This window comes from Rhinopithecus bieti, unplaced genomic scaffold (assembly GCF_001698545.2).
Source record: "Rhinopithecus bieti isolate Rb0 unplaced genomic scaffold, ASM169854v2 scaffold_7967, whole genome shotgun sequence".
In the NCBI taxonomy this organism is placed as follows: Eukaryota; Metazoa; Chordata; class Mammalia; order Primates; family Cercopithecidae; genus Rhinopithecus; species Rhinopithecus bieti.
Genome location: NW_016806112.1, coordinates 1,468,388 through 1,494,998, shown reverse-complemented (window position 1 = coordinate 1,494,998; position 26,611 = coordinate 1,468,388). Strand labels below are relative to the sequence as shown.

The following is a 26,611-nucleotide window of genomic DNA, read 5'->3' as shown; positions in this document are numbered from 1 at the left end:
ACTTAGGAAGACACAGTTTAACAGGAAAATATTAATCACAAAGTGCTAAACAGGATGCAGCCTCTCTACCAAAAAGCACAAAATCAATCATTTCACTTTGGAATATACTTTTGGCACGAACACTGCAGTCTGCCTTGGAAAACAGTCACTTCAAATCTGCCTAGGGAAACCAGATCAGTGAGCGTTTCCAAACACATGACTTCTAAGCAAGTTTGCAACGGACAAAGCGGGCACGGAGCGAGGCGGCCAACGTACTGTTCTCGCGGACCAGGCAGAACTCCCATGCGCTCTGGCTCTCCAAAGTGCTGTCCAGGTCAACGGCGACATTGGGCTCGCTCTGCTTCTCTAGGCGGTACTGAGGGCCTGGAAGATCAAAGGGGCAGGAGGAGGGGAGGAAGTCTGAAACAGTGAATTTAACATTTAAAAAACACCACATACTGGTGAAAAGCTGATAAAGCCTTAGTAAAGTGTTAAAGTCTGTCTTAGTCTAGCTATCCAAGATGGAAGTTTGGGGTTTCTTTTGCATAAGGCTTCACATACTCATCTGTTCTATTATCAGATCTGTTTCCACTCAGTTATCCCTGAAACCAAGTAAGAGGTAAATGGGCTTTGAGTCAGAGTGACCTGGAGTCGTACATGGCTATACCACTTCTCAGATATGACCAGGTCACCTACCCTCTCTGAACCTCCGTTTCCTAATATATAATGTAGGAACAGTTATACCTTGAAAGATTGTTGTAAGGATCAGAGGTGACGTAGGAAAAATGCTTATTAGAAATGTACCTGCCTCACAGGAGGCAAAGGTACTTATTAATAATTATATAACAGTAAATGACAATCAGGAATAAGATATGTGTAGGACTTTAATATAACAACAGTCCAAAAAATTCAAAACAAATTGTAAACAGGTAAGCTTAAATAAAGCTCACATGACCTGGCATTCATATGCAGAAAAATTTTTTAAATTAAAAATATCTCAGATTTCTGAGTGATGATGATGAAAAGACAGTGACTACTGATTCACATTTTTGTTGAAACATTTATGAAAACACAAGAGACAAAGGTTCAATAGTACTGGAAGCCAGGAATACTAGCTACCCTGCATCACATAGAGGGTTCTTCTGGCAGACCTTAATAAAACACTGCAGCATTTTATACATTTATTCATGTATTTCTTTGTCAACCCAAATGACAATCTTGTTCTTCTCAGATAACACCTAACGGGTCCAATGATCAGATTCAAAAGACTGCTCCTGTGATCTGTTAATGGTTATTGAAAGGATTAGAGGCATAAGAAACTGTCTTATTATTTTGACTCTGAAAGGCGTGTTTGGTCAGACAGAAGGAGAGGTGAGAGATCTGAGGGAAGCATCAGAGGCCGGAGAGGGCTCCCAGGCGGAACACGTATTTTTAGATATGTTCTTCAGCTGTTGTCAGCTTGTGGATTAATCACATCTAGTGCTTCTCTATCATTAGTATGAGGCATTTCACTCATTTCCAATCATTCTCCTTCCCATGTTCTATGTTCAGCTGTAGCACTGTAGAGATTCATTTCAGTTTCAGGGTATATTTGATCTTTTCTCTAACTGGTATTTCATTAGCACTTCCGCCTATTCTGAATTTTTACATACATTCGCTTACATACATTCAGTCCTTTTTACACTACTTAAATAAAGCTTTTAAACCTCTGTAAGTAAACAAATTCTTAAAACATATACAACTATTTAAGCATACACATAGAAGTATACACAGTTCTTTTAAACTCTAATACACTATATTTACATCAAAAAGGTATTGTGTTTTAAAATTATAGGTAGTAAATTCATTTTTTAAAAAAATTCTAATTTCAAAAGTGTTAAATAGGGCCAGGCATGGTAGCCCCCACTTAGCGATTCTCCCAAATCCCAGCACTTTGAGGGGACCGCTTGAACCCAGGAGTTCAAGACCAGCCTGGGCAACATAATAACAACAACAAAAATTTAAAAATTAGCCAGGCATGGTGGTGCGCACCTGTAGTCCCAGCTACTCGGGAGGCTGAGGCGGGAGGACTGCTTGAGTCCAGGAGCTGGAGGGTCCAGTGAGCTATGACCATGCCACTGTACTCCAGCCTGGGCAACAGAGAGAATCCCTGTGTCTCTTTAAAAAAAAAAAAAAAAAAAAAAAGTGTTAGGTAAATCAAAGTATGGAAGGAAATGCAGATAATTCTTACAGTCTCTACTACCTATCACCTGTCCATGCCAATAATTTTCAATTAATAGGCACATCTGCTATTGATCAGTAGATGCTGGCACATAATACTGGGTGGAAGGATTCTTAGAAAGCTGAACCTTAAGAAAACAGCTGTGGGCCCCCTTGGTCTAGCAGAGGAAAGGGAGTTACCCCTGAACCCAGAGGGCTGCTTTCTAAGACAATGGCCTATTAAACAATCTCTGACTGCTCCCATCTCCAAAACCTCCCAGCAACACAGTGTGTAGAAGCCACTGACATCCACTTCTATAAATTTACAGTGAAATCTGGGTGTAAAGTTTAGTTGTAATAATTCATTTCTCAGGCCAAGTATGGTGGCTCACATTTGTAATCCCAGCCCTTTGGGGGAGCCAAGGCAAGAGGATCACTTGAGGCCAGGAGTTTGAGGCCAGCCTGGGAAAACATAGTGAGTCTTCATCTCAACAAAAAAAGTTTTTAAGTTAGCTGGGTGTGGTGGTGTACGCCTGTAGTCTCAGCTACTGGAGAGGCTGAGGTGGATCTCCTGAGCCCAGGGATTTGAGGCTGCAGTGAGCTATGATTGTGCCACTGTACTAGACCCTATCTCCAATTTTTTTTTTTTTTTTTTTGAGACGGAGTCTTGCTCTGCCGCCCAGACTGGAGTGCAGTGGCCAGATCTCGGCTCACTGCAAGCTCCGCCTCCCGGGTTTACACCATTCTCCTGCCTCAGCCTCCCGAGTAGCTGGGACTACAGGCGCCTGCCACCTCGCCCGGCTAGTTTTTTGTATTTTTTTAGTAGAGACGGGGTTTCACCTTGTTAGCCAGGATGGTCTCGATCTCCTGACCTCGTGATCCACCTGTCTCGGCCTCCCAAAGTGCTGGGATTACAGGCTTGAGCCACCGCGCCCGGCCCTCCAAAATTTTTAAAACAAATAATAGCCCAAATTTGGGAGCAACCTAGGTCTAACACAGGGACTGATTAAATGTTATGAAATACCATAAAAATATTAAATGTGATGGTACAAAAATATTTAATTTTACAAAACATGTTTATAACATGCTAACTTTATGAAAGCAGCTAATTATATAGCATATTCTAAATTGTAATTATAAAAATACAACTTATAATTTTTAAAATAGTAGCAGAGTGGGGTGACTACAGTTAACAACAATGTACTATACATTTCAAAACAAGCTAGAATAGTGGACATGAAATGTTCCCAGTGTATAGAAATGATAAATACTCCAGGTGGTACCCAAATACCCTGACTTGATCATTACACATTCTATGCATATAACAAAATATCACGTGTACTCCACAAATATATACAAACATTATGTATGAATTTTAAAAAGGTAAATCTAAGCAAAAAAATATGTAAAGGAAGAGAGGAAAAAAGACTAGGAGGTTATTTCTAAAATGTGAATGGTAGTTATAATTCATAATGGAATTAATAAGTGTTTTATTTTCCTTTGTGTTTTTTTGTATTTTCAAATTTGCTATAATAAATGAAGGCCACTTTTGTTATTTAAAAACACCAGATAAACTTAAAAGTTCTCCAATTTCTTACTATGCCATTTTTTTTGAGGCTACTATATAATTAGCACACACTGTGGCATCTCCAATGGGTCATTCACATGCAGTAATTTAATCAAAAGCACACAGGATCTGTTTATGTAGACATATTTTCATGTGAAGCTAGTCCTGCACCCTGGCATGAGTACTCTGAGAGCAGTGCACAGGCTGTTGGGCTTCTCAAGCTGTCAGCCTACCTGACAGCTGGATTTTATATAAGCTACTACTTTCCTGATTACTGGGAACTAAGGCCTGGCTGCATCAGGAGGAATTTCAGGCCGGTCTCCTTTGCACATTTTTTCCTACCAGTCTTTGCAGCTGCCTGGGAAACGTGGATCAGGGAAAACAGGGAGTCAGGGAGTACCAGGAAGGATCTGTTATCCCTAAAGACAACTCCCTGCTCCACTCTCAAAGCCATAAATGCCATCATCTGATATTTATTTTATTTCTTGGATCTTACAGATATTTCTATTAAAATCAGTTTTCTGAAAGTAGCTTCTTGGACTTTGTCCTATGAAGCCTAGTATGATGATGACTTTCATTTAATACATGCTTATTATGTGCCAAGCATGCTATATACCTTACCTTACTGAATCCTCACAGCAACCCCCAGAGGCATATTAGCCCCAGTTTACAGATTGGGATGCTGATGAAGTAACTTGCCCAAGATCACAAAGGTAAAAAGTAGGAAGGGGAAATGAAATCCATGGGTGTCTTCTGGCTCTAAAGCTGTCTGCCTTGAACCCTCCTTCCTCCTGCGAACTATAAATTACTGGCCAATTATAAAGAGGCCACAATTTATACCATAAATACAGGTTTTTGTAGATTTGTGGATTCATCTAGAATCTGAATCACTTAACTTCTATACATTCAAAACGGAAATGATCTGAAACTATTTATTTTAACAAAATTCATACATACCAAATATTTCATGCTCTGGCTGCATTCTGAGTCCACTGTAGTACCACTGCCTCTTATGAAAACATGATCAGATGTGATCACCTTATCTTTCTATCCAACCAGGAAGGCCCGTCCATCTTTCCTTAGGAATATTGCTAATAGTCTATGCTCAGTTTAGTCAGTAACTGAAAATCCGCGTGTTTTCTGCCCTGGGTACTCCCTGATCATCCATCAAAGCTGAAGAACAATTTGGAAACCCACTTCTGAACTTAGCAAAGGACCAATGGGGTAACAACCTGGGGGAAGGCAGGGTGGTTAAGCTGCATATGAAACTTGATATCTAAATCCAAATGGAAAACCGCTTTTTATAAATCTGCATTTCTCTCCATAATCCTCGCCTGAATAGTGGACATTTCACAGAGAAAGATTATAGTATTTTACACATTTTCCCCCCAGAAAGGCAAGGGGGGAAAAATTAAACAGGCGCCCGCCACCTCGCCCAGCTAGTTTTTGTATTTTTAGTAGAGACGGGGTTTCACTGTGTTAGCCAGGATGGTCTCGATCTCCTGACCTCGTGATCCGCCAGTCTCGGCCTCCCAAAGTGCTGGGATTACAGGCTTGAGCCACCGCGCCTGGCCAAAAGCCATTTCAAAAAGACAAACTGTGAGGTCAGTTTCTATGAATATACTTTTTACCAAAGAAATGATTATATAAAATATAAAAGGCTCTTTCACACTGAACAGGACAAGGTTCTCAAGGCAACATCCACACTTTGGAAAGAGGATTTAAAGTCACAGCTGCGCATGAAGCCACATGCCCTCCATTTCACAGCAGAGAGGAACACAAAAGGAAGATTTTGGGAAGCAGTTACTCTGTAGCAATGAGAAAACCTGCTTGGGCACTCCAGTGATGTATTTATTGCAGTAATACCATGCCACCAAATGGCCTAGGAACAAAATATTGCTTTGGGCACTTTGGGAGGGTTCCAAGTTATAATACCCAGGCAGGATTTTTATGGGATTTTGTAAACCCGAGGCAAACATCTCAGCACATAAGTTTCAAAGAAAATCTGTAGAATCTGTTGGTTGGTGGCTACATGCTCAGAGCAGCTTCCTTGATCCCTTTAACCCCTGATTGAAACGTAAAAGGTTCTAGCATCCAATTCTTTAACAGGGGCAAGCCAGCTGAAAGCTGAAATCCAATGGAAAGCAAGTGCCTGCCCAAGTCTGAAGAGAGGGAAGACATACTGTCACCTCTATTGCTCTGTGTCTTCTTTCTAGAGACCCATGGGAGAAACTTCTTTCAGATCCTGGTATCAGGAGAAGTTGTACTTCCCTGGAGCAAAGGGCTTGCTTTTGTATCTTTACAAAGTTTAACATAAATCTTATAACTAGTTGCTATCATGTCCCTTTCTCCTTTGCCCATCAGGAAGCTCAGCACTGAATGTTTGCGTGACTATGATGACCTGGACATGCATTTCTCTGACAGCTCCTCTTCCTGGGGACCCGTAAACTTGTCGTTTAATCTTTATGTTACTTTTCCTCTCATATAGTTTATTGGTTCGTATGTATATATATTTTTTAAGAGGTGGGTCTCGCTATATTGCCCAGGCTGGAGCGTAGCAGCTGTTCACAGGTGTGATTCCATCACTGATCAGCACGGGCGTTTTGACCTGTATGTTTCCGACATGGGCCAGTTTACCCTTTCTCAGGCAACCTGGTGGTTACCCACTCCTGGGAGGTCACCATATTGATGCTGAACTTAGTGTGGACATCTGATCAGCACAGCGCTGATCTAGGCTATAGCCCAGAAGTCCTGGGCTCAAGCAACCCTCCCGTGTCAGCCTCCTGAGTAGCTGGGACCACAGACACACAACACTGCACTCAGTGGTTCGTGTATTTTAAAATCTATTACAATAATTTCAAATATTTTTGGGATCAAGGTAGGATATAGATGAATTAACTTATCATTATCATTGCTGACCATATGAACAAGTCTGAGAATCACCTGTGCAAGGAAAAATGACAGAGTCAAAGACGGAACACTTTCATGGTTATGTCTTCATGTCAATTGTTTTCCATTCACCAGTTTAAAGAGCTGCTTTATACAAAAACTAGCCGGGCGAGGTGGTGGGCGCCTGTAGTCCCAGCTACTCAGGAGGCAGAGGCAGGAGAATGGCGTAAAACCCGGGAGGCGGAGCTTGCAGTGAGCTGAGATCCGGCCACTGCAGTCCAGCCTGGGCGACAGAGCAAGACTCCGTCTCAAAAAAAAAAAAAAAAAAAAAAAAAGAGCTGCTTTAATCTGAAAGAGCTTCGTATAGCCAGAAAAAAACTAAGTGTGAGCAGTAAGAGGAAACGCTAGGCTTGAGCAAAGCATCCCTGGTGTTTGTGCCCTGAGAGGGAGTAATGCTGCCAGCTATGCATCCTGGGGAAAGAATTTAATCTCATCTGTAAAACAGGGATAACAGAGCTTCCCTCAGAAGGTTGCTGTGAGGATTAAATGAGACAATCCAGGACTTCCCTTAGCAAAGTGCTCAGTCAATGAGAGCTGCTATTATTGCAAATACAGACTGAAACAAAAACCACTGTGATAAGGTTTAGGTAGATCCCTAGCCTATGAGTCACAACAGGCTCACAGCCTTACCAGGGAGGGCACACCGGGGCAGGGAATGCTGGCATCAAAGCGAATGTCTGTCCTCTTTCCCTCATGTGTCCAAAGTAGGGGTGCAGGGTGCGTATCTATTTAAACAAGCTTGCTTTTAAGCTGCAGGCGGCACTTATGATTAGAGACGTGCTCAGTAGCCAGGATTCCTACAGTTCCCTAGTCTCTCAGGTCCTACAAATACAGTCTAAAAATGATGAGTAAATGTCAGAACCCACAGAACAAAACATGGCAGCACAGATATCAAAGGACACGTGACGCTGGCTCTGAGCTCACATGTCCACCCCACACAGCCTTGGCTTCTTCCACACTGACCTTCCATGGGCCATGTGCGTTCTTCAGTGCCTCCTGGTCTCTGCATGTGCCAACCCCTCTTCCCTCTTCTTCACCTAGCTGTGAGTCCTCCTTCAAGACAACCTGGTTCAGATGTTTCCACCTCAGGGAAGGGGAGGGTGGGGCTACCTGTCCCCTTCTCTGTGCTCCCACACAGCGCCTTGTTCCTACCTTGGTAGGAGCACTCGCTGGGCTCTTCTATAATTTACCTGCTCAAGCTGTCTTGCTGCCTCCCGCAGCCTCGAGGGAGGGATGAGTCACCTCTGTGCTTGGTGCATCGTTGATGCTCAAAAAATGTTCATTAGATGGATGTTGGATGGTAGTGTAGCATCACATGTCCTTCGATATCTGTGTCATGGTTTGTTCTGTGAGTTCTGACATTTACTTGTCATTTTTAGACAATATTTGTAGGACCTGCGAGACTAGGGAACTGTAGGGATCCTGGTTGCCAAGCAAGTCTCTAATCTTAAATGCTGTCTGTAGCTTAAAAGCAAGCTTGTTCAAGGGGGAGCTGAGGCTGAGAAGCTTGGCCCAGACTGTTGGTCAAGATTTGGATTTTCTCTTATAAGCAACAGATGCTAACAGAGCAGGGAAGTGACACAATCAACTTTATATTTTGGTGAGATTCTTCTGGTGGCACTGTTGACAATGGGCTGGAGACTTATGGCAGGAAGACCTATTCCAGGAGGACTGTGCCAAGCATTGACCACTCTAAGGCAGGGGCTGACTGAATCTGCATTCCTCACTGAGCCAAAGCCACTATGCTGATGCTGTCTGTATCAGAGCTCAGACCCAACATCAGCTATTCTAAAATGTCTGCATTTAGTGTCAGCTCCATCGCTTATAACTCTTCCTCTAGGGGCAACTACAATCATTTTCTGCTTGATCTCAATATAAGCAATGAACTGTATTCAAGTGATAACGGCTGTAGCTTATACCCCCTCTGAGGCTCAGATAGGATAATCTGGAATTTAAATAATAAAAAAGGAACAAGCTGACATGACAATAAGGTCACACTTTAGCTTCTTCTGAGCCAATACACCATTTGCTCTCGGTGAAACAGCTGGACAGAATCAAATTAAATACAATTCCTATTACAAAAGAAGAAAGGCCAAGGCTGTCCCAATAAACCAACTCTCCTGCCTAGTTAAACCCCAGGACCTTCAGGAAAGGTTTTGAAAGCATGACCCATCAGTTCTAATTTTTAAAACTTATCCTTTCAGTCAACACTAGAAAAAGGCCCATTCCAACTTTTATCTTTGCTACAAAGTGCTGTTATCTTGGCTTGATGTCAGGAGCTCTATCTCTCTTTCTGCTGACAAGCAGAGACGAGAAAGATAAGATTGGAAACGAATCTCACTTCTCGGAGTAAATAAATAATCAATACTCATCTAAATGTAAATGAGAAGGTAGCCCCCTCTGATAACAGCACTCTTATCAGAGAGCCAATTTTCTTCAGACATTTGGCCTCAACCAAATCACCATCATTCAGCCCCAGCCTAATGGCAAAAAATCGTAACTAAATTGAACCGATCACCAGAGATCAACTAAGTTCGGCCCTGGCCACTTCAGGTTCAAATGTTTGGGAATGCAATTTTGCCCCCATTAACTTTCAATAGCAATGAAGAACGGACTGGTCAAGGGGCCAGTCTGTGCAATAAACAAAGCCCAGCAAGGGGGCTGGCCAGAAGATGAGGAGGAGTGGGCTTCAGTGTTTAAACAACAACAGTGCCATCACGGAAGCAAGCCCCAAAACTGTGAAGGGAAGGCTGCCTCTGTGGGCTAAGTAGATGGTATTCTTTCCTCTATCTAAGGCTTGGCTGAAACTGAGAAGACATTCAATTTGGTGAATGATGATGATGATGATGATTAAAGTTTATTAAAACAAATATAAAGAAAAAAAGAGATATTAAAAAGCCACTGTAGCTCAAAATAAGCTAAGGTTCAAATGATCAATTTCCTCCAACTAATGTGACTCAGACTTACATCTGACCCAGTAGTGCCGCACTGACCTGATTTTACTGAAAGAAGACGCCGTCTACAAGACAAATCACTTTCAAACCACTGCACTGGGGTTTCCATTTCTTTGCTGCAAGACTCAATTCACTGCTGATGAGAGTATTGGGGAAATTATGACCATTATTGATAGGACAGCAAAACCACTTTCACACAGCAGTCTTCAAGTCGACAGAAAGCTTGCACTAGACCATTAATGAAGGTGTCAGCTAAAACCAGAAATTAAAGACAAAGACTGGAAGAGGCCTAATTTTTAGAGCACGTTAAGGACACCAGACACACAGAAGCAGCAGCCATTTATCCTCTTAAGAGTAACAGAGCCTAAATAAGAATGAGCAGAGGAACGGGCTACTCTACTTATGATTAGGGAAAGAAAATGCTTTTTTTCTTGCCTGGCCTTGGAGTTCCAAGGCCGTAGGCTCTCAATATTATCAGCTCACAATCTTCATCAGCCAAAGGAGGAGATGTTTGGTGTGAGACAGAACTACCCAATGTTTTACTATCTCTATTGCTGCTGTGAGCATCTAATCCTAGAAGGCAGATGTGTGGCAGTTGGAGTGTGGGTTTTGGAGTCAAAAAGACTTGGATTGAAATCCTGGCTCTTTTACAAGTTATGTGACCCTGGGCAAGTTAGTGGATCTAAACCTTCATGGAGTAATTCCACAGATTATGTGTAACACAATGCCTCGCACATAAGCACTTAATAAAGGTCAGTTATACTGCTACACAAATTTGACAAAATCATCAACTTGCCCTTTTTGAAAACAAGTCAAATATTGCTTCATTCCTGGACTATAATAACAGCATCAGCAGCTGACATTGAGGACTTTCCTGGCTCTTAACAACTTGCTTTCCACGCATTTGCTTTCTGTATCTTCATAAAACTTTATGCGGTAGGCCCTACAGTAATCCCCACTTTACAGAGGAGGAAAATAAACCATGGAGTGGTTAAGTCACGTACCCATGGTGAGGCCAGGACGAGAACGCAAGTGTTTCCGATTCCAAAGCCTGTGCTCTTCACCATTCTGCTCTGCTGTATCCCATAAAGAACAGTATAGGTTTTGATCTTTGGGTTAAAAAAAAGAATTGTAAGGTTTAGATGATTTATCAGCTCAGAAAGGAGTAAAGATGCTGGGTGGGAGACCAGGCAGCAGGGAAGAGAGTAGGAAGTTGATCTTGAGGGGGTCAAAACTGAGAGTCCATCAACTCTCACAACAGGCATGTTACATATGTGAACACCAGCTGCTTGCCCTGATTTTCCAGGGTTGGGGTGGGGTTCTTTTCTAAGTTAAGAGATTTACAGACTTATGGCCTCAATCCACAGTTCTGAAAGTGTGATTTCTTTAGGGTTTAACTATACCCATTTCTAGTCTTGTTACAACTTTTTTATTGTGATAGAAAACATTTACTGGAAATATGTTACTGCTATTACCAGGTCATAAAATAAAAAGAAAAATAGTTTATGTATTGCCATCATTTTCAATCATCAATCAGAAAGTGCCAAGAGGAGGAAAGGAAAGGGCGTACAGCCGAATTTTCTTCTTTGTGTGGGAGAAAATGTAGGAGCATCATAATTCTTTAGAACAAATTTATTCTTGAATACCTAGCCTCACGAATGGGCTCCGGGGAGGAGCAGGGAGGCATCCTTTTGGCATATCCCCTCCTTTCTGCAGCCCTGCCTGAATCCCTGTCAGAATTAAGAGCTCTTTAATCCCACCTTCCTTGGGACCTCGCTTTTCTCAGTGCACTGAGCATGCTGAATTAGAAGTACTTTTGTCTCTTTGTCATTCCCCCCACCTAGCCAACATCAGGCACTCGTTGAAGATGGGGTGGGGGGCTTTCAAAAAAAACTCAACTCTGTCTTCCCAAGGCTTCAGCATAACAAAAGGCTCTTTGTTGGTGCTCAATAATCTTTGTTAAAGGTGGCACTGAAAATTGAACTCAACAATCTACTTCTTCTAGCTGATATTCCTATCCTAAGAAATATTAGCCCAAGTATACAATGATGTATATTAAAAGATGTTCATTACAGTAGTGTTTTAACATAAAAATTTTCATACAACCTAAATATTTACCAGTAGGAAACTATTAAATAAATTATGGTATATCTATATACTGGGTTGTCATATGGTTGTTATAAGAATAAGCTAAGTTGGTTGGGTGCAGTGGCTCACATTACATCTGTAATCCCACATCACATCTGTAATCCCAACACTTTGGGAGGCACAAGTGGGAAGATCACTTGAAAGCGGGAGTTCCAGACCAGTGAAACCCCATCACTACAAAAAAAAAAAAAAAAAATTAGCTGGTTGTGGTAGTGTGGAGCTTTAGTCCCAGCTACTTGGGAGGCTGAGGTGGGAGGATTGCTTAAACCTAGGTGTTCAAGGTTACAGTGAGCTATGATGGTTCCACTGCACTCCAGCCTGGGCAACAGAGCAAGACCATCTCTAAAATAAAATAAAGCTAAGTTAATAAGACATGGGAAGAATTCTATGATACATTACTAAATTTATAAGATATAGAATGTATAGAGTAAGCTACATGTTAGTAAAGTAAAACCCAAATTACATAGGTGCACTGATATGTGGATTTGTAAAATACACACCACAATCTGGAGGGTCATGAATCAAACCGTTCTCATAGCTGTTCTTTTACCTATAGTAACCTGTGGGACAGAGGAAGGTACAGCAGCAAAAAAGATGGCTTTTGTTTTTACTTTATAGATTCTTATCATGTTTGGGTTTTTGACAGTAGATGATTATAAGTATTACATTTATTTTAAAATTCAATTTTAAAAAGCGAGGTGGAACAATCTCAGAGATTATTCCAGCTAGACCAGACTAGGGAAGACTGTGGCCCCTGGAACCTCCTTGAGTCTCCTCTCACACCATCTGGCTCCTCACACATCATGTAGGCTCAGTGGCTCTGGAGAGAGACCTAAACAGTTGAGGAGCCAGGAACTAAATTGGGATAGAGCCTGTTCAAGGGTTCCTGAGGTCCACAGTCAAGTCACAGGGAGACCACAGAAGCTTCCAGTGCTGCTTAAAGGGGCTGAGCAGGCAAAGCTGAAGAGGACTGACTGGAGCATCTGGAGTCGGACTACAAAGACTGTTTACAGCTGGGTGCGGTCGCTCATGCCTGTAATCCCAGCACTTTGGGAGGTCAAGGTGGGGAGGATTGCTTGAGGTCAGGAGTTCAAGAACAGCCTGAGCAACACAGTAGGATCCTGTCTCTACAGAAAATAAAAATTAGCCTGGTATGGTAGCACATACTTGTCTTAGCTGCTTGGAAGGCTGAGGTGGGTGCTTAAGCCTAGGAGATCAAGACTGTAGTGAGATATGATCACGCCACTGTGCTCCATCCTGGATGACAAAGCAAGACCTTCTCTCTCTAATATATATATATATTATATATATATATATATATATATATATATATATGTAACAAAAACTGTTTACAAAGTCAGGCCACAACTGCAGACCAAGGGCCAGATCCCATTCACTCTTGTTATCACCACGGCCTGATAACTATGCCCGCCCCAACCTCCTCACGGATTCTACCCAGAGCCACAGAAAACAAAGGGTGTCCCATATGTCTCTGACTGGTTTTCCTCTAGGGCAGTTCTGAAGCCTCCAGGCAGGCTTTGAGATAAGTGGTGGTCAGGAGTCCATCCCTACAGCCTGTGGGTAGAGAAAAGGTCTGGATTGGATCCCTGCCTAAGCTTAATAAAGTGTGTATCTAGGGAATGTTCTGCAAACTCAGCAGACCCCAGTCCATTTGAGACAGTATGACGTAATGCTTATAAGCCAGACTCCTTGGGTTTGAAGTCCCAGCTCCACCACTCACACGTTATGTATGTAATCCTGGGTAAGTTACTTAGCCTTTCTGTGCATTACTTTCCCATCTGTAAAAATAGGATAACAGCACCTGTATCTTAGAGTTGTTGCAAGGATTCATTGAGTTAATACAAGTAAAACGGGTAAGTAGAAAGGATGCCTGGCCCACCGTTTTCACGAAGTCTGTAGCTTTAGCTGCATTGTCCCTATGCCTAGGTTACTGCTTCTGCTTTCTAAGCAGCACTTGGAAACAGAAGGGTCTCTAGTTCTCCAGCAGGGGCTGAAACCTCCGGGTCAGCCTTACTGGCCTCATCTTCCTCCTCTCTAATGATATGGTAATCCAGACATATCCTCCAAACCATGCCGTTTCAACCATCTGTGCCTTTGCTCATACTAGTCCCTCAGTTGGGAACAATCTTCCATCTATTTCAATTCTTTAGTCTATGTTTTTTTCCCACTCAAGGAATCAAAACTCTGCTTAGATGCCACTGTCTCTGGACTTCTTTGTGCAACCCACACTAAAAAGATCTCTTGTACTACATATATGCAAGTTGAGAATGGAGAGCACATTTCAGCATCCCTACATTCCTAGAACAGTTTCAGCATACAGGTATGTTTAGTGATTATTTGGTGATGAAACAAGCCCAGCCTGCTTAGCTACCACCCTACCTCTTCCTCCAAAGTACACTTGGAGCTCCACCTCCATCTGACTCCAAATGTCTCCACTGTTTGGAGATTCCCAACTCTGACTGGGTTTTCTAGGGATGGATGGAACTAGCATGGATCTAGCTGACTCACCGGGACATTGGCTGGAGAATGGAAGACCATCATTGACAGGGTCCTATCCCTCATCCCAATCAGTCTGGTTCTCTTACCCAGGCCCATCTTCAGTAGCCACCTATCCCAACATGTATCCTACCAAAGTTACCTGAGCTACAACACACAGGCCTAAGTGGAGCCCACTCAATATCAGAACAAGAAGAGGTAACACATGTACAACCAAAAACTTTAAAACTTGCAGAAGGTTGGGAACCACTGGACAGGAGCCTCATACACGCTGTCGTAGGCAGAGTGTGCGCGAGAAGGCGCAGACCCTTCACTACCAGGAGGAGTGCTAATACTCTACATCCTGTCACTATGCAGCCAGCAGGAACGTACTTCTCTTTGGAGAAAGGATGTCCCATATTATCTGTAAAAAAGGACATTTTATTTTTCCCTCCTTGAAATCCAGATTTCACTTAACTTGTTAGAGAGGTTGGAAACCTTTACCACTGTCCCTAAGAATCCAATTTTTCAATCCAATCTGTTTCTCTTGAGTCACTGTGACGTTACCAAATTTTACATACAGTTATCTGTTGCTCTGTAAAGAAATACAGATGGTTTTGTGGAAATAAACAGCCATTTATTTTAAACAATTGTAAAACAGTTTATGGAAACCAGTGGGGTAATGCATTCAAATAAATGCCAAAACTGGTTGATGGGGATCCAGGGTGCTAAATCACACTGCGGAGGAATTCAGCTGTGGGGAACAGATAGTAAATCCAGAGTGACAGAATTTCCCGTGATGGCAAAGGTTTCTGACATCCAGTCCAGTACTCAAAACCCACAGCAGTTCAAACCCATTTTCCTTAACACAGCCTTGACAGCCAGTGAAATTAGTGAATTTAGTCACAAGCACCTAAGGACAAAAGACAGAAGAAACAAAAATGAGACTTCATTTGTCTTCAGCCTTCTCTGAGCTATATAAAAGTGGTGATTCCAACCTGAGACAGTTGAGAGCAAGCTTAGAGCCAACTGTTTTCAGTCAGCAGACTTTGTTATGATATATTGGAATCTGAAGACTTCCATTCAAATCTGCTTATGTCAGAGGCTTGGGTAAACCACTTCCTCTCTGAACTTCAGTCTCTTCCTGTTAAATAAGGATAATACAGTAGTTGTATGTACTTGACAGGATGTTGAGCAGATTCAGTGAGGCACAGGATTATTCTTTGGCGAGCTTGATACCAATGGCCCTGGTGGAAGGCGCTCTAGCCCTGGGTGGGACAAAAGGCTACAGGGCCTCTTTAGGGACTTCTACCAACTCTTCAGGGAAGCACCTTCCAGTGAATGGTTGGACCCCCCCTTTGCAGGAAGAGAGAGAACTCTAAGCCCTTTTTTGCTTCTAATTTTTCAGGACAATCAACTATAAACTTACTACCTTTCCATTCTCAAACCAGCTCTTTTTCCTTGTAACTGGGCTTCCAATGATGACACCACGATTCACCCAATGAATTAACTCAGTTGGTTCATCAAACATTACTAAACTCCTACCATGTGCCATGTCTTGAGCTAGACACTATAGATATGAAGATGAACAAGACTCTGAATCTGGCCTCTAAGGACCTGGCATAGTGTACACGGCACTCTCAAGTTTGGACTACTTCTTAGCCTTCCCCCTTTTTGTTGACGTTAAATCAGCTCCCAAGTTCTGCAGACTCTACCCACTTAATACGTCTCCCTTGCATTCCTTCTCACTCAGGCGGCAGTAATGGTTTCCCAACCTTCTCCTGGCCTCCAGCCAACCACTCTTCACCCTATTGTTAGAGAGTGCTCTCCAGACCCAAATTCTGGTAGATTCAAGGTATCACTTTCATAAAATCCTTTCACAACTTCCTTGCAGGCTACTGGTTTAGATGCAAATTCCTTACCTCACTCTCAAGGCTTTCTATCCATCCTAATTTCTTGTACATCTATGTCCTCTACGACCCAAACTAGTCTCACTGTTCAGTGTACGTATGTCCTGGTTTCCTAACTCCATGTCACTGCTGTGCCCTTCACTTCACCCAGACTGACTCCTTTAGCTTGTCAAAATCACATCCCTCCTTTTTGATTATCCCCTAAGTCTTATCTTTTCTCCTTCTGACCCCATGACATCAGGCCCAACCAGAGTCCCAGACCGGCCTCCTTCCTTTCCCCACAATAGGGAAAGTTGTACCAGTTAACGTCTACAGGCTCTGCTTCAAGGCAATAGGATTTCTACAATCCCCAGCCAACGAAAAACAGGGCTTCCTTTGTAAAAACTCTAGCCTTGGCCTTCATATCTTATTCAGGGAACCGTCCTTGCTCCTGGCCCAGTCCTGCCCAGAACCCTGCCCTCAGGCCTGGTGCCATGCTAGGTTCTCAGTGTGCCTCTCTGAAAATCCTGCCCTGCCCTCTGACGTTGTCTGCCCACCTGGATTTCCTTGTGCATAAATCAGACATTTAATTTATCTGAATTCAACCATACTTGCTAGGTAGAAAAGAGGAAAAAAAGAGGGAGAGACCTGACCAAGAGCACAATTTAAGCAGTTGGGAGAATTCCACTTGCCATGACTCTCAGCGATCCAGTGAGCCCCAAGAGTGTGAATATGCGGCAGGAGTCCAGATTTCATCTTTGCATTTACAAGGTTTGCATTACATGGAACCTTGTAAATGTGTGATAAGTGACTAACTGCATTAAATGGGTGGATGATAGCATCTCAGTCTTTATAGACCAAGTTTGATTTTAGCATTTAAAATATGTACTTTTAGCTGTTATGATGCTAGAGAAAAAAAGCTGTGTGAATTTAATGAGAAAATTAAATACATTGCCTCTGATGGGCATTTTAAAGATATTTTATTTCCTACATGTAATTTTGACAATGGGACTTTTACTCACCTGTTGCCTTTGTGATCTAACCCTGGATAAGCTGTGGCTCTTGGTACGGCCACCCCCGGATGCTGAGCATCATCTGCTTCCCCAGTCCTTGCTGCCAAGACCTGCAGTTCCCCCGCTGTCCTTATGGCCCCCCGCTGCTGATTGCCCATCTGCCCTGTTCCCTGCTGTGGGGGCCAGATCCTTCAGAGACTGGCTCTACCTGCCAACAGGGCTTCTCTCTGCCTGCCCCATCTTCCTTCTAATAACCATTGTGCCAACTGAGATTGTGTTTCACAAGCCTTGGTAAGTACTTATTAATTAATTAATTAATTATTTTTAATGTAAGTAAAGAGACCAGGCTTGAGAACTGCAACCTAGGAACACAGATTTAGGTTGTCCTAAAAACACTCCCAGCACTTTAATTACCACTACCCTGTCCAGCTTTATAATAGCCATTTAAGCTCTCACCTCAGTACCTTCTACTAGGTTGGTAGGACTGTGATGGCGGGGTCAAGCACTACCACCAATTCATAAGACCTCTGGAAATTACTTAAGTGCTCTAAGCACTGTTTTCTTATTTCTAAGTGGGGAATGATGATAATTTCTAACTCATGTGGTTATTATATAGATTAAATGAGATAGTAACACATGTAAAGCACTTAGTTTGGCACATAAGTGCTCAATAAATAGCAACTATTTCTTAATACATTAATACAATTTTGCACATTTTGCCATGTTCAACTCTGAAGCAATTAAACAGATAAGAAGCTGAATTATATATCCTGTTTTATTTTAAGCCAACTGTGACTTACAACCGAAGACGTGAAAATATGCTTCTCTTTGTGCTACAAACAAACAAAAAGATAAAAGCAACGGGAAAATGGCAGAAGAGGAGACGTGGCTGTCAGCCATTTTCCTTTCTCAGAGTTTTCTTTCTTGTTAGATCTATTATCTGGGAGCTGGGCTGCCCTGCTGGCTTTCCATTTGCCTTGCTAATAACAGTAAATCCAGCGGCTTCCACTGCAGTTCCTGTCTCCTTCAGCTGACTCCCAGGCCAATCAGCATTTCCTCTCTGCTAATGTCAGATGTTCCCTGGGAAGTCCTGCTGAAAAGAAAATTTATGACTAAAGTTTCTTCAGCTTTTAACCCTTCTGCATATCCTGCTCCAGATGCAGGGTACTCCAGAGGAACGCTAGGTCATTCCTACATATGCACTCCTATGTTCTTGCTGATGCTCTGCTGCTCTGACAAGGGGCCTCGGACCCCTGGAAAAGCCCAAATGAGCAGCTGGGCAGACAGATGCACACATTCTGGGCTGTACCTCATATGTGGACTCAATTTGAGCTGGGTTCCTTAGCAGCTAGAGTCTCTTTTGAACTATAACTCAAAGTAGTCATATTCATACAAAAAGAGCATTAGATCACAAAACTGTGAGTCTGACTGGGTTTCATGATTGAAACTGAAAGGAGGGGACAGGACTAACATTCACTGAGTGGTAAGATAATAACAGCAAAGACTTACTGGGTCCTTGGTGCTTTGCATGGATCTCTGCTTAATTCCACAATAATGCTATGAAAAAGACATTATTATTATTTTCATTCATAAATAAGGAGTTCAAACGGGTTAAGAAACTTATCAAAGAGCTAGAAAAAGTAACAGGAGGACGGGCGCAGTGGCTCATGCCTGTAATCACAACACTTTGGGAGGCTGAGGCGGGCAGATCACCTGAGGTGGGGAGTTCAAGACCAGCCTGACCAACATGGAGAAACTCTGTCTCTACTAAAAATACAAAATTAGCTGGGCATGATGGCGCATGCCTATAATCCCAGCTACTCAGGACGCTGAGACAGGAGAATCGCTTGAACCCAGGAGGCGGAGGTTGCGATGAACTGAGACTGTGACATTGCACTCCAGCCTGGGCAACAAGAGCAAAAGTCCATCACAAACAAACAAAGAAACAAAAGAAAATTAATAGGAGCAGGGGTGGAACCAGGTAGGTCTTCTAGAACTCAGGTCTTAAGTAAGCTCCACAGTTGAGGCTACCAACCAGAAGACTATGATCTCATGGCTGGGACCTTATTTTATTGAAGAGGAGACTAAATCAAGGAGCTCAAAGACAGAGAATGACCAGTATAAGCCAACAAAGGAAGCATGATCTTCTGATCCGCAACAGCCACCTCCTAAAATAAATCCTCCAAGGGTCGCAGAAGAGGAGAATACACTGACTTAGGCTTTCAGGAGACAATGGGGTGGCACTCCACAATCTCTTCAGCGGAACAGAGAACAATGGCTGTCTGCCGAGGTTCAGGCTTGCTGGCAAAGGTGGCAGTGGTGCAGCAGCCACTGCCAGGCCCTTACAGACCTTATGTTCTTGGCACAGGAGGGTCTCATCACAGGGTTTTCATTTTAAGTAAGTTCAAGCCTTTGGGGATGTCTGCATGCTGGTTCCATGGACTTTCCTATGACCTCTTCTGTACCTTGCCACAGAAGTTAGATGATATACTTAACCAGATCAGCAAATCTATAAACTAATTTTTGTCCCAATTTAAAAAGAAGTAAGAATGTCAAAACGTACATGTGACAGCTGTTTGGGACTCTAATGTTATGGAAAAGCAGCTGTTTTCATTTATATTTGAGATATTAGTCATCCTTAGAATGGGACAGAGTATCCAGCTAATAGCTTATGCTTTAACCTACGGAAAATACGGGTCACAGAGACAAAGTGTTGGCAGAATCACAATACACTGACTATACTCATATAACTCATAAAAAGTTTGAAAACGTTTATAAGCAGCAGCAACTATTTAATAATGATGTTCTCAGAGAAATCTGACATCCAACATGATGAAATGAATGGTTTGCTTTTCGGAGAAAGGGCGTTTTCAAACAGAAAAAATCCACATAAGTAAGGAAAGAAAGATCCTTCTAAGCTCCAGAAGTTGAAAGTAAGCTGTTTTAACAAAATTTAAAAACTAACTTTAATCAAAGTAGCATACTTTTTTTTTTTTTTTTTTTTTTTTTTTTTTTGAGACAGTCTTGCTCTGTCACCCAGTGCTTGGAGTTGCCAGTGGTGTGATTTTGGCTCACTGCAAACTCCGCCTCCAGGGTTCAAGCAATTCTCTTGCCTCGGCCTCCCAAGTAACTGGGACTACAGGCACGCACCACCATGCCCAGCTAATTTTTTTGTATTTTTAGTAGAGGTGGGGTTTCACTGTGCTAGCCAGGATGGTCTTGATCTCCTGATCTGCCCGCTTCAGCCTCCCAAAGTGCTGGGATTCATACATACAGTGTTTTGTTTGTTTGTTTGTTTCTAGATGAAGTCTCGCTCTATCGCCCAGGCTGGAGTGCAGTGGCGCAATCTTGGCTCACTGCAACCACTGCCCCTCCCCAGGTTTAAGAAATTCTCTGCCTCAGTCTCCGGAGTAACTGGGATTACAGGAGCATGCCACCATGCCCGGCTAATTTTTTGTATTTTTAGTAGAGACAGGGTTTCACCATCTTGGCCAGGCTGGTCTTGAACTCCTGATCTCATGATCCACCTGCCTCAGCCTCCCAAAGTGCTGGGATTACAGGCGTGAACCATTATGCCCGGCCTCATACATACAGTTTTAAGAGTAAATAATGCTGTTAAGTCCTATGATGAAAAAGAGTAATTCCCTGTCCTATTCTTGAGTCCCTCCTTATAGGCAATTTCAGTTTTTTTTGTTTTTGTTTTTGTGATTTCTGGTACTCACCTTATTTTTTATTAGCATTCCCATAAGTTATTATAAATATCAGACAATATCTATTAACTTACATTAGAAAGAATGAGGACTTAGGCTGTGCTCTCTCTCTCTTTCACACACCCACACCCCGTTTGGAAAGTGAGTTTGCTTTTTTCTCTTTTTCTGCAATACAGTAGCTTCCTGCAGTAGCTTCCTCCTCCTGGGCACCCTTAGGTGACTATCAATGTTTAAAAGGTATGCTTTTGGTATACTTCTCTGGCTCCCCAAGGACTTAGAAGAGATCCGTATCATTACGGGAACCTGGGCAGCAACACTAATTACAATAGATGCACATCGCCTTTCATTTTAAACATATTTACATTTTCATGTGATGATGTAATTCTCTGAGGGAGTTTGATCTCTGATAACCAAAGTACAGTGAATCCACTCCTAAACAGAAAGTGGTGGCCTCAGGTGTGGGCTGGCCGAGAGACAAGTGGCTATGAGCTGTGGATTGGTTTTCACTACATCTTAGTTCATTCCACAAAGGTGCTAACCACCGCCGTGGGCCAGTGGCGGTGCTGGTAAACCATAAGGAACCTACCTCTCCAAAAGGAGCTTTCAAGGTACTCAAGGAAAAGGGGGCACTCTCATTCTTTTCTTTTGCAAGGTGCTTACAAGCAGCTGGCAAGATCAGTGTATTAGGACCTTACAGGGGACAGGGCCATGGTGCCTCTGCCACAAGCCTAAGTGGATGAGGAATACTGATCTCTGGAGAGGATCAGTGTCCCTTCCCAGCTTCCAAGGCTGGGACATGGCCTTTCCTCTTGATGGCCACTGTTGATGGAGTCATTTACTGCTCATGAATTTACCCAGCCCTTTCTGTCCTGTCCACTTCTCCCTGCCTGCATCAAGGAGGGGTGTTGGTAGCCCAATTAAGAGATGTGTGGAAATGAGTGGAAAGAATGAAGTTATGCCTGAGCCTGGGAGCCAGACAGACTCCCTCTACGAGGGGAACTCCCAAACCTGAGGACTCAAGGAAGTCTTTTCTGTTAGAAAATGGAAGCACTAGCGGGGTGCGGCGGCTCATGCCTGTAATCCCAGCACTTTGGGAAGCCAAGGCAGGCAGATTACTTGAGGTCAGGAGTTCGAGACCAGCCTGGCCAACATGGCGAAACCCCATCTCTACTAAAAATACAAAAATTAGCTGGGCGTGGTGGTGTGTGCCTGTAATCCCAGCTACTCAAAGTTGAGGCAGAAGAATCGCTTGAACCTTTGCAGTGGGCCAAGATTGTACCATTGCACTCCAGCCTGGGCAAAAAGAGTGAAACTCTGTGGAAGGAAGGCAGGTAGGCAGGCAAGGCAGGCAAGGCAGGCATGGCAAGCATGGCAAGCAAGGCAAGCAAAGCAAGCAAAGCAAGCAAGAAAGAAAGAAAGTAAAAGAAAATGGAAGGACTAACAAAAGCCGGAGCAAGAATTACTATCAAATGTGTTTTGTTGCTTTGTTTATTGACCATCTCCTATATTGGAATGTTAGCTCTCTAAGATCATGCAACTGTCACCCTTATATCCTTACTCACTACCTGAAATGTAGCCAAGACTCTATAAATATTTACTGAATGATAAGTTAGGTTTCAGACGCACTGTACCTGTACCTGAGAGATCTACATGACTCTCGGGGATTCTTAGACTTAAGTTACACGTTATCTTAATTCACATTGTTCTGCTATTAAATGTAGTGTGCGGAAAAAAAAAACAAAAAACAAAAAACAAAAAACACAAGGCGAAAAAAGAAAAGGAAAGCTTAACTTTTGCTATGATTTGATATTTCTGTGATTATGTGGTGACAGTTTCCAGGAAGATTGAGGAGTTCCAATAGGCCACCTTGTATCTTTTGCAGCACTTGGGCTTTAATCACATCTCACTGACTTTCTGTTTGAAAAATTGGTTCGATGACACAGTAGAATCTACACACCTAGCTGCCTGCCATACTGTGATTAGTAGCTAGGTAACCAGAGAGGTAGATGCTGATACGTCCTCTCCCCAGATCTGCCTTATGGTGCTAATCCAATGCCATTTTCCTGATTTTAAGTCTTCTTTGTCTCAGGACATTATTGTCATGTAAGGCAGAAAAAGAAATGCCCTTAATGACTAGCTCTTTTTCTTCTTTTTTTTTCTAATGCACTTAAAACTGTTGCAGATATGCAGCAGAAAGTGCCACTACTTGTAATTTACTCAAAAAGGAAGAACTATGCAAAATTACTAACCAAGTTGTTTAAAATGCCTTTTACATTGCTTATGGGAGTAAAACAGTTCCAGTGTCCAGCCTCTGTAAGCAGCAGAACAGGAGATGGGTGGTTCAGGTCCTTGGTTTCCTGTGGTGGGGTAACTCTACTAAAGCAGTGTTTTTTTCATAGAAAGTAGCTAAAATCAATCTTGAAGAGAAGAGTTTTCCTTACAGCTACTAATAGGATAAACACATCAATGGCCTGACCGAAAAAAGAAGGCCTTCTGCTTCCTCTGGAGACTGAGACTCTTCATGGAGGCTGGAGAGATGTAATGGGCACATGCGACACTCTAATCCTGCCTGTAATTATAGAATCATTTCCATTTCCAAAATCACATGGATATTTAAGTATACTTCCTCTTTTAAATGTTTTTTGAGAAGAAGCAACAGCGTCTGTGAGCTACTAAACTGTGAACACAAAGACTTTTAAAACTTACTTGTAAATGTGTTTGTTACAGGCAATTATAGTTTGCTCACATTATCTCCAGAATCTTTGGCATACGAAATAAAATTTGCAGACATAAGCTATCTGATAAACAAGGCTTGTGACCATTAATCCATCCTTATAGATATAGGGTATGAATTCACTTATTAGTAAAAAAAAAAAAATCATTTGAGTTGACTCTCTGGGCCTAGTTTTCTCCTTCTTCAAAATAAAGTGTGCTTCCAGCAGATTCTAATTCAAACACAATTCAAAGGCTCATTCTATCACAAGGTAAAAGCTTTCTATAGACTTAATTCACTGGAAAACAAAACGTGCAGGCAAAGGCCAAGTCATATGGGTAGAAAAGGAAGTAAACCAAAACCTAAAGAGAAAGGCAGGTTTTATGGCATGTCTGGCATGATAGTGGCAATAGGGATGATGGCAGCTGATGTCCACTGAGCGCCTACTGTGGACTGTTTTCTATGCATTCAGTTAAGACAACAACTTTGCAAGACAGGTATTATCACCTCTATTTACAGAAAAGACAACTGAGGTCAGAAGGGGCTGAAGACTTCCCTAACTTCACAGCTTGTAAAAAGGACAGTTGGGCTGGGGACTGGGGTTGGTTTGGTTGCAACCAACAGCATGCAAAGCCCATGCTGTTTCCACTGAGTCTTGCTGTCACCCCCAGCTGAAGCGGGGCCATTTGGTCTCTCTAGGGAGAAACAGCTTCCACTGAGCCATGGGCCCTGTAACCTTATCCAGTAGGAGGAAGCACCACACAGTGGTACAACCTTTGGCCATTTGGCTTTGAGTCCCTACTCCCCTACTAGCTGTGTGACCTCAGCAAGTCCTGAAACCTCTCTGAGCTTTAGTTTTCTCGTTTATAAAATGAACATGACAACTGATTCAAATAGTTGTTTTAAGGATTAAAGTGTAATGGAAAAAAGTGTCTGGCAGATCACCTGGCCAAGTTTGAGTATTAATAAGTGGTAATTATTATACTTGTAACTGTATATGCAACTTAAAACCACAGATCAATGGAAAAAATTATGACCTCAAAGGTGTTATTTAACGGATGAGTTAATAACAATAAAATATCCTAGTGCTTTCTATGCTATAAGAATACATGTTTGTACATTCAGAAATTCATATTAGTATCAACAGTGTCTAAATTATGTATTTTTAATTTTTGTGAGTTCTTCCCCATTTTATTACGAGTATTTATAAACCACAGAAAAGTTGAAAGAACTGAACACTGGAAACCCATATACCCATCACCTAGACCTACAGTTAACATTTTATAATACTTGCTTTATCACATATCTATAAATCCATTTTTAAAAATGCATTTCAAATCAAGAAATTACTACATTACTACATTCACTCTGAACTACTTGAGCGTACATAGCATTAACTGAAGCTCAGTATTTGTTTAAGATTCTCTTTTTACTTTTAGGTAAAATATACATGCAATATATGCACAAATTGTACAAATACAATTTGACAGTCTGACAAATGTACACACTTGGCAACTGCAGCTCCCGTCAATATACAGATTCCCAGTCAATATACAGATGATTAGCTTTATTCCAGAAAGTTCCCTCATCCACATTACATTTTAAGTGAGGAAGCTGTGGTAAATGGAAAAAAAACATTGGGCTCAAGAATCAAAGGGACTGGGTTCAAATCTCACCTCTATTACTCATTAGAAACACATACAAGTGTGCACACACGCACTCCATGCCCTCTCTTTCTCTCTGTATCTATGTATATCCTTGGTTTTCTACCATAAAAAAGAGATAATGCCCATCTCACAAGGTCTTTTGTAAAGGTTAAATACAAAAATACCTGGAATACAGTAAGTGTTCAGTAGATGCAATCGAACTGGAATCATTACCTTGGTACTTTCTACCTTTCTCCCACCTCTCTCCAATCTGAGGATATTGTCTTCAAAAAGGAAAGTAAGGACACACAAAAGCAGTTGAAAAGAGATGAGGGGGAAAAAGACATCTCTCTGCATAGGCAGTACTCTCCCAATTTATCCACTCTGACTTCAGCTAATTAAACATCTGTCTCAACGGTCTTCTCAGCAAATTAGTCATCCCCACTTTGTGACATTGATTGTTGGTTGCAGCCTTTTCCCCACTTGCTACCATTCCCAGAAACTTCTAGGAGTTTACTCACCAGGCACATGGCAAGGAATGATGCAGGGTCCCCATTAACCCCCTACAGTTGCCCTTGGTGCCAGTGCTGTTCATAATGCTGCCAGGCATGTCCTTAGATCTGCCGCCCCAAAATAAACCGATTCAGGGGTAACAGTGTTTTTGTCTAAGTTTCTGATTTCCAGATTATGATGCATTTTCTAGATGCTATGTACATGTACCAGACTAAAGTATTTAATAAACATTTAACTAAAAATCTGTTTTTTAAACTAGTGTTGATGACAAAGCAATCAGATAACAGAAGTTCTCAAATGGGAGGTGAATTAAAGTCTGGTAGATTATTAGACAGCTTTTTCTGAACATATAAACAAAAGCTTTGCTGGTGCGCAAAGGGTCAGCAGGCAAACAAGTGAAGCTGTGTGGCTTGGATGTGTGATCCATTTCTCTACATGATGGTGTGTGTGTGTGTGTATGCTTACACCTGCTTTGGCAGGAAGCAGGGGGAAGTGAGGTGGGGGCGAGCTGTATTCTGAACTACAGAGCACATCTTGAAAATGGTATTCTGAAATCAGGCTTTTCTCAATCCTTTTCCCATTAAAATAGTCGTGACTGACCAAAGAACTATCTTTTAGAAAGATAAAATGGCTAACACACACATTTAAAAATACTAAACGACACTAAAGACCCAGAAATGCAAATTAAAATGAGATACTAGCTGCTAACCATCAGTTTGGCAAAAATTAAAGACTGATAACATTCGGTATCGGTAAGGAGCTGGGAAAAAGGGCATTCTCACATACTCTTGGAATGTCAAAGAATGAGCATAAGTTTTTTTTTTTTTTTTTTTTT

General features: G+C 42.1%; 1 protein-coding gene and 1 long non-coding RNA gene across 5 annotated transcripts in view; both read right to left on the bottom strand.

Annotated features, from left to right (window-relative positions):
- The window catches only part of MAPKAP1 (MAPK associated protein 1), a 283,018-nt gene that overhangs the window by 69,255 nt on the left and 187,152 nt on the right, over nucleotides 1-26,611 (bottom strand). The window contains exon 8 of the mRNA XM_017874749.1: nucleotides 256-363. Within this exon, the coding sequence (XP_017730238.1) occupies nucleotides 256-363 (108 nt within the window). The remainder of the gene's footprint in view (nucleotides 1-255; nucleotides 364-26,611) is intronic.
- Nucleotides 14,918-26,611, bottom strand: part of LOC108531351 (uncharacterized) — a 13,626-nt gene continuing 1,932 nt past the window's right edge. Inside the window, exons 3-4 of one of the 4 annotated variants that reach the window (XR_001886138.1) lie at nucleotides 18,704-18,751; nucleotides 14,918-15,205 (exon numbers count right to left, since the gene is read on the bottom strand). This is a non-coding gene — a long non-coding RNA (uncharacterized LOC108531351). Of the gene's footprint in view, nucleotides 15,206-17,968; nucleotides 18,288-18,703; nucleotides 18,752-26,611 lie in introns of those variants that run through there. The other 3 variants (XR_001886137.1, XR_001886139.1, XR_001886136.1) reach the window with 3 other exon arrangements.